We start from the raw sequence: 8,331 nt of genomic DNA, 5'->3' as shown, positions 1-8,331 counted from the left end.
GTATTTGACATTAACTGCAAACTGGTTTATGTGCACAGTGCAGATGTAAGGAGGAACACTGAAAAAACACTGTTTGGATCTGGCAAATTGACTGTAACAACGGTTAAGCCAGTGTTTTTCAACCCTGTTCCTGGGCCCCCTGACTGCTCCAAGGCACCTGATTCAAATGAATGGGTTGTTAGTGGGCGTCAGCAGAGCTTAATGAGGAGCTGATCATTTAAATCAAGTGTGCTGGAACAGGAGTAGGATCAAAAAACATGGAGTTAAGCTTTAAGTGACACTAAGCCAAATAACTACCCTGACCAGGACCATGGTAATCTGGAGCAGTGGTAGAAAGTAACTACATATATTTACTCAAGTACTGCACTTAAATACGATTTTGAGGCACTTCAGTTCAACAACTTTCTACTTCTACTCCACATTTCAGACAACATATTATCCTTTTGCTTCACTAACCTCATTTGAGAGATTTACTACTTTCTAAATAAAAAAACAACAAACAAAATATATTACTAAAAGTTATGCTACACAGCAAGATATAAAGTAATTCAATTAACCCCATTTTTCCAGCTGCACAATTAAAGTTGAGTACTTTTACTTTTGATACTTTAAATATATTTTGGATACAGTCCTGATTAGAAAAACAGATCCTAAAACTGTTGTCGGTAAACACAGTTTGTTTGCAAATGTTTGCATTCTGCTTTTATTCATGTTTTACACAGGAACACAACTTCATTTGGAGTTGGGGTTGTCCTAACCCTAATCATTTGAATGCAGGACTTTTTCTTGTAAGAGCGTATTTCTACACCATGGTATTACTACTTTTATTGAATGATCTGAGTACTTTTCTACATCTGGCCTCTCCATTGTAGCTCAGGTCAGATCCACTGGTAACCCTTCCTTTTACAGTTCCCTAATTTCTAAGTATTTACCCAGTAAATATATGGTAAATCATAGTATATTATTGGTATATTGTATAGTATATAAAAATAATTTATAGATATTATTATGGTATTGGTACAGAGAAACTGCATACTACGAAATACTAAGAAAACCTCCACTATTACCCATCAATTCAAAAAACTACCATGAAGTTATGACCAGTTTAGATCACCAGGAAGGGGACTGTAAAAGGAAGGGTTACAGACTCATTTAAAACTCTTTTATGAAACACAATTAGCTGAAAATAAATCAGATTTCATGATGTAGGCCTGGTTTAACTAAACTTGCTTAATGAATCAGATTAGGTGAAACAACAAGATGACAAATGGTAAAAATGACATGAAAAACGTCAGACACACACAAAAAAATCTATTTTATTTAAAATGTCACAATCCAGTGCAAATTGCAGGATGGATCTTTGTGGTACGTCAGGCATCTGAGTGTCACAACTCAAACAAGGCTGTTGAGACAAAGAAGTGTTTCCGTGGCACTGAATCAGGATCAGGAGGCTCCTGCTCCTTAAAACATTAATTTTCCCTCTTCGTATCTTTCTAAAATTCTCCCCGAGACTATGATTCACTTCTGTACTCTTCATCTGACAGGACTGTAGGCATAAGGCTGATGTGTATGATGTGAAATTCATTTTAAGGCGAAAAACTCCCTCATTTTCCTCCTGCTTGTAAAGTAACAAGGAATGTCAGTGCTGTAACATTAACCATCAATTATTCTCTCTGTAACATCTAAACATCCTTTTTCTTTCCCATTTATCTCATCGAAAATTTGCAAACCACCCCCTTCTCCTAATTCTAGATACTTTTCTTTGCTCATAGGAACTGCCTGAATAATAATAAAAATGTCAATAGCTTCATATTAGACCACATATCTGATCTGATCACAAAAGAAGCATCTAGGATGAAGGACACTATAACTCTTGGGATTGATATGAGAGCACTGTTCTCTCAAAGAGCAGTGTCTTCAGAGCCGAAAACCTTGTTGGCAATGGCCTGGCAGTCAGAGACCGGGGCTTTACCATCGAAGTCTGCAGGCAGGATGTCTGCGTTGAATTCTTTGACGTAGTTGTCCAGCTCGTCACCATGAACAAAGACCTGAGGAGAGTTAGAAACAGTGTTCAGAGGAGATGACTGGAGCAAATTTACCACCAGAAGAAGAAAAACGGGTCATTATCATGTTATAACGTGAACATTTTGTTGTTGTAGTAGCATGTTTTTCATGTTAGATATTGAAAGATATTTCCACTTAATAACATACAGTCTAACCACATTATAACAATGAACTATTCATCTTGTATTGTGACAGCTTATATAGTTATAACAAGAATGTTTTCTTGTATATAGCCTGAAATATAGCCTCATTTTTATCTTAACATTAACCTCCTAATGTTTTAACGTGATAACTTATTGTTTCTACAGTGTTTCACATTATAATGTGATAATATAACGTCAAAATATCTGGTTATAATGTGTTATTTAAAGTGAAACATTCTATTTTATAACAATAAGATATCTGTTATAACATAAAATGTTTCATGTTACAAGAAAAAAATGTATTGTTATAAGGTAAAACCTTTCATGTTAAAACGTGATACTGATCTGTTTTTGTTTTCTGGCTTGGCAGCAATGAGTTTCCGTACGATTCGGATAAAACAGTTTTAACAGTAAATCTGAAAATCAGATTTAGATTAAAGCGTTAATGGGACATGTCCTCCATCCATACCCTCTCCAGCAGCTTGCTCTTCATGAAGGGTTTGACCACGTTGTACGTAGTGGTGAAGTACCAGGGCTGGTGAGTGACATGGACCGCCTTGAAACGGGCTGGGAACGAGTCCTACATAAAAACACACCAAAATATTTTTAAAAACAGCTCTGAGGTTGCACATGAAACAATTCTCAGCTTTCCTTGTGTGTCTGTTCTGACCTGCAGCATGTCCACCATCTTCTTGAGCTCAGCCGGTTTAATCCCTGATGCGTGCTGCATGGTGAAGCCCTTAAAGTTCTCAATCAGGACAAAGCCATTAATCTGGGTTTCTTCATTCTCCAGCAGCTTCTCCAGGATCACACAGTACGCTCTTAAGATCTGTGACACACAGACAAAGACATTTTCAGTAGAGTAAGTCCCTTTTCTTGGTCATATATATCAAAGAGGTGCTGCTGCGCTCTGTGAGGTTGATCTACAGCTACCTCATCGAATGTGATCTCCTCCAGGTCCCAGTTCTCAATGTTGAAGAGCAGGACCACACGGCCATACTTGTCCCTGCTGGGCAGAACCACAGGGTAACCGGCCTCGATGGTGCTGCGGACCGCCTCAGGGGTCAGGTTCTCAAACAGCTCAGGATACTCCTTCCTGAAGCGCACATAGCCTAGAGGACACACACACACACACACACACACACACACACACACACACACACACACACACACACACACACACACACACACACACACACATATGCATTCTGTTATGTGGCACTAATGGTCCACAGACCCTTTGTGTACAGTGAAGGTTGTTTAGTGCCAAACACAATGACACCACTGTCTCAGTGCATCTACAGTGTAGCTCTAAGCCTCCTCATACCAAGGCACCAATTAACCCAGAGTGTGTGTGGTTGTGTGTGTGTGCGTGTGTGTGTGTGTGTGTGTGTGTGTGTGTGTGTGCGTGTGTGTGTTCTGTGTTTTACTCGCCAGTAGCAATTAACCCCACGAAACAAGTTCACATCGCATTCCCCTCTCACACTAACAAGTTCTGATCCATATTCATAAATGTGTGTTTTCTTGTGTCATTGTGACGACCAAATAATCTCACAGCAACAGTAAGAAAAAAATACAGTACAATGACATTTGTCTGCCCTGACCAAGTAAATTTAGTCTGATTCTAGGTATTTTTTTAGCCAGAGATCTGGTTAGAGCCCGGGGCTTCAGCTGGAGTTTTGGTTCAGTTTACATCTAATATTAATGTCCAGGGAAATAGACTTAAGTTTAAATTTAAAAATGAAGGGAGAAGGAAGCCTTCAAAGCAGATTCTTTGGTCCAAATTTGATTGAAGGTCACAGTAGTGGTCAGTGTTAATTAATGTTGGGGTTTTATATACATAACTTTGAATTGGCACTTTTACATTTTCAAATTCAAGTATATTTTGATGCAAATGCTTTTGCACTTTTACTTCAGAAAGATTTTAAATGCACTACTTAAATTAAAAATACAGTTTTTTAAGCACATACAGAAACACAAGCAAGTCATCAGCATGGTATTTTGTCCTCTGAGCGTCAAACAACTCTTCAAAACCACTTTTTAATCTCATCTCCTCTCCCAGACCGACACAATCAGTTCCCAGGAGAACACTGTGGGTTCACAAGTGAAGTAAACTTGCTGTCCCATTTGGACACAAAGGAGGTCTTTGTCAGGGGAAACTCAGAAGCATTTAAAAGCCCCCAATTAATGAACACATGCCTCGCTGTCTCAGTGATGGGCAGGACTCATGCAAACGAGGAGCACAAACGAGGTCTCGCCCTCAATTACTGAAACTATTTGAAAATGTTTGCAGACACCGAATGAAAGCAAATCACTTCCAATATCTGACAATGAAATAAAAATCACTGATACAAAGATTTTTGAACTTCTGCTACCAACCCTTCATGAGCTCGTGGGATCTGACAACGTCAAACTTGCGAGCTCTGAGGAAGCGCAGAAGAAGAGAGTCTGGTTTGTCCCCAAAACGCTCCACCACCAATTTGGCCAGGTCGTCTCCCTCCGCTGCTCTCTCCTTCATCATGGCCCGCAGGTCCTTCAGCGACGACGCCCGCCTCTCATCCGTCTCATTCAGCTCATCCTTCGCCTGCAGGAAAAAGAGACAAAAACAAAATGACATCAAACACATCAGACAAATGTGGTGGAAGAAGTATTCAAAACCTATAAACAGCCTGTTTTCAGCTTTGGGATGAAACATTTTCCAGCCAATCCCAGAAGGTTTTCAAAGAGTTTATTTAGCTGAAGAAGGAGGAGATTTTTTCTCAACACATAAAGGAACTCATCCTTTAGTTTATCACAAACATCCGGCATCAACACATGTGAAGATACATGTTATAACTAGACAGGAGGATTCTGAAAAACTGGAATCTGAAAGGTAGCCAGCAACTCTGTCAGACAACTATAGTGGAGCAAAACGTACATTATTTGCTGTATGAAGAATAAAGTTTCATAAAGTAAATTACAAATACCTCGAGTTTGTTCTGGAGTACAGTACTTTTTAAAAATAATTAGATTTGTATATGCTTCAGTTATTATTTCTTACCTTTTGCACAGTGTGACCGGGCAGCTTGTGGCAGGGCCCAAACACTGGCCCATGATCCTTCACTGTCAGATGCTCCAGCTTAGACCTCATGGCCTGCTCCTCCTCCGACACCATACGGTAAGATCCAGTCTGTGAAAACACAAATTTGTTAAAAATGTTACTATCATATCAGCTTGTGCAGGTTATTATCATCAGATTATCTAATAGTTTCTTGGGTATACTGCCATAACTCATCCTTTACCCAGTGATGTAAAAAGTGCTCAAAAGTCACGTTTGAGTAAAAGTAAAGATTTTGTGTTAAAATATTAGTTTGGTAAAAATGAAAGTTACCCATACAAATAGTACTTGAGTAAACTTGAGGGTTGGGAGGGTTACTTTAAAAATGGATTCCAATAAAGTTACTAATTACCTCTACCTCTGTAACTTGATTACTTTCCGTTACTTTTGGATTACTTCAATACCAAACATGTGCAAATAAAGACGAGAGAAAAGACGTCAATAAGATGAATAACGAGCGTATTTGGTTTCACTCAGACCAGATTGATGATGTGTGACTCATGTAGCGTTGTCATGTGTACATGCGCATAGTTACAGACAAGTATATCATACTTTATTTCAAAATTGTAATCCTGTTTGTAATCCTCTTTTTTACTGAATGTATCTGTATCTGATTACTTCCTCTGTAACTTAACAGTTACCTTTTATTTTGTATCCTAAATCAGTAATCCAGTAACATGTATTCCATTGCTCCCCAAGGCTCTTGACATTAAATGCACTTAAGTATCATTGATACTTAAGTGGGATTATAAAGTAGCAGAAAATGGAAAAACATATAGAAGTACCTCAAAATTGTACTTGAGTAAATGTACTTAGTTACATTCCTTCACTGCTTCTACCCTTGTCTTTAACATCACAGCAGATGCATTTTATGAAACAAAGCGAGAGCGATATTATTATACATGCTTTACTGCTTGAACACTTCCACAGCAGCTCGTTATAATGACTTTTAGTCGAGAAACCTATCTGAGACCCCAAACGATTCACGGTGGACGGCTGCTTAATCTGCTTCACATGATTACAGAAAGGACTTCTAAAGCCACTTCTTAAAAAACAGCTTAAGGGTCCATCCCAGAGCCAGCATCTACCGGCACAATAACAGCTTTAAGCAGCATCATGCGCTGACAGTCAGACCTCCAGGAGCTGATGCTCCACCAGTGAAGAGAGGCCAGACTGTGATGAGAGAGCTTAAACAGAGACAAGGTGACACTGAAGTGCTCTCTGTTGAATTGTTTCAGAGTGATTAAACTTACAGCAGCCATGGTTGCAGCGTCTCACAGCAGCTTCACCAACACTGTGAAGACAGAAGAAGAATTGGCACGAACAGAACATGAGCACATCAAACTGCTGTGTGAGACTCTGCAGAGTGAAGTCTTTCTTTCAGAGTCGTCCAGACGTTTAGTTTGTTCAAGTCAGAGTTTGTTAGAAGAGGCCATGGAAACAGAAATGCATTAACCCAGTTATTGGCATATTGCGAAATCTACATAACTGATCAACACAAACATTTCTTATAGTAACTTCTTTATATAAAGCACCTTGAATTGCCTCTATGAGTGAAATAATTGTTTTGTATTGGCTCAGTGAAATGTTAAAGATGAAGAGAGGTTTCTTTATGCATCAGTGGAGAAGAACATCCTCTTACAAGAGCCTGACACAACTATAAAACTGAATAACCCAATCTAGTTTGTTCCTGTTGTATTACCTTTATTTAGTTTGAATGACATACTTAACCTGTTACCATTCCTGGACATTTATGTAAAATTATCCTAAAACACCTAGCCCCGTCTAGCCCAAATTAAATTCAAAACTGAATAACATGAATAGCATCTGATTTTTTGCAAAATAAGTGCCTGGTTTATATTTATAAAAACCCAGAAGATCAGTCTTTAAACAACATTTATGGCTGTGATAAAGAACTTTCCCAAGATTGAGAAACTCTGTGACTGAAACATTGATCATCTGTATTCCTTGCACGACAAACAGAGATAAAGCAGGTGGTGTGCATGTTGCCTTTGACTGTTCTGAAGTTAATTTCATAATCCTAAAAGACTCCTTAGTCGTCTGGATGAAAACTCTGTTAACTGCGACTCTATTCCCAAATCCAAGTGGCAAGGAATGACATATGTCTGTGCTCTTTCTGTAACTCAAATTGATATTTTTCTCAAAATATGCAGTAAAATTAATTTATACCAGTGAACATTAATGCAATGTTAAATTTTGTTTTTGGTAAGTCATGTTCACCTACTGTCTTTGTTCCAGACAGAGGCAAAACTTTAACTCTATCTAAATAGATTTACTGGACCTGGTACCTTTAAGTGCACAGAATTGTTGATAAAGCGAATTCTTCAAACTAAAACATACAGAAAAACATAGTATTTAAAACATATTTGGCCAAATCATGTCAATTTAGTCTGGTATAAAGCTAAATACTGATGTTGATTTAAAGTCCTTTAACCAAGATTCATGACACAGATGCCCCACAGCTCCTCTTAAGCAAAAATGTTGAGTGAGTGTGTTAATCAACCACTTGGGTTAAAGGCTTGCAACCAATTACATATTAAAACTACTATACTATCACTCTACTTCTACTATAACATAAGTGAAATACAAAACATGAAGTAGTCCATTGAACAAAACATCCAAAGCATGGACACACACTTTGTGACACATTCACTCATTACAAAATACAACGGTTATCTGTTATTGAAAATTTAACTCAAAGTATGGCTTTTAAGATTTTAATAATCACAATAAACAACACTAATGTCCCTGTACTGCTCATCATTCTTCCTGATCAGTCGAGGGGTCATTTTAGCCAAAGAGCCGAGCAGACTTACCTCAAGCAGACAGGATGAGAGGAGTGGACAGAGTGGCTGGAGAGACAGCAGGAGGAGAGAGGACCAGGAGGGGAGGAGTTAATGAAAACGTCACTAGAAGCGGGATTAAAATGACACACTGGATTACAATGAGTGGCTAATCTACATAATGCAAACTGTGGAGGAGGAGAAGTGTGTCGGTCAGGACTGT

At 38.5% G+C, this 8,331-nt stretch overlaps 1 protein-coding gene across 1 annotated transcript; it reads right to left on the bottom strand.

The window, feature by feature from the left end:
- Window positions 1-1,901: 1,901 nt before the first annotated feature.
- Window positions 1,902-8,114, bottom strand: LOC140994793 (retinaldehyde-binding protein 1-like). The gene is made up of 7 exons (XM_073464575.1): window positions 8,080-8,114; window positions 5,248-5,407; window positions 4,587-4,791; window positions 3,141-3,319; window positions 2,878-3,036; window positions 2,677-2,787; window positions 1,902-2,048 (listed from the first exon to the last, which is right to left on the bottom strand). The coding sequence occupies exons 1-7, from the start codon at window positions 8,112-8,114 to the stop codon at window positions 1,902-1,904; spliced, it is 996 nt and encodes a 331-aa protein (XP_073320676.1).
- Between the last annotated feature and the right edge of the window lie 217 nt (window positions 8,115-8,331).

This window comes from Pagrus major, chromosome 4, assembly GCF_040436345.1.
Source record: "Pagrus major chromosome 4, Pma_NU_1.0".
NCBI classification, from domain to species: domain Eukaryota; kingdom Metazoa; phylum Chordata; class Actinopteri; order Spariformes; family Sparidae; genus Pagrus; species Pagrus major.
The sequence above is the reverse complement of the archived record's forward strand: the minus strand, read 5'-3'. Positions and strand labels throughout refer to the sequence as shown.

Excerpts from the sequence above, each read along its gene's own strand:
- LOC140994793 (XM_073464575.1), bottom strand. The coding sequence starts at position 8,114 with ATGACCCCTCGACTGATCAGGAAGAATGATGAGCA. Across the intron at positions 5,408-8,079 it reads ATCAGGAAGAATGATGAGCA|TAACATTTTTAACAAATTTG; the intron begins GTACAGGGACAT and ends CTGATATGATAG. Across the intron at positions 3,320-4,586 it reads ATCCCACGAGCTCATGAAGG|GCTATGTGCGCTTCAGGAAG; the intron begins GTTGGTAGCAGA and ends TGTGTCCTCTAG.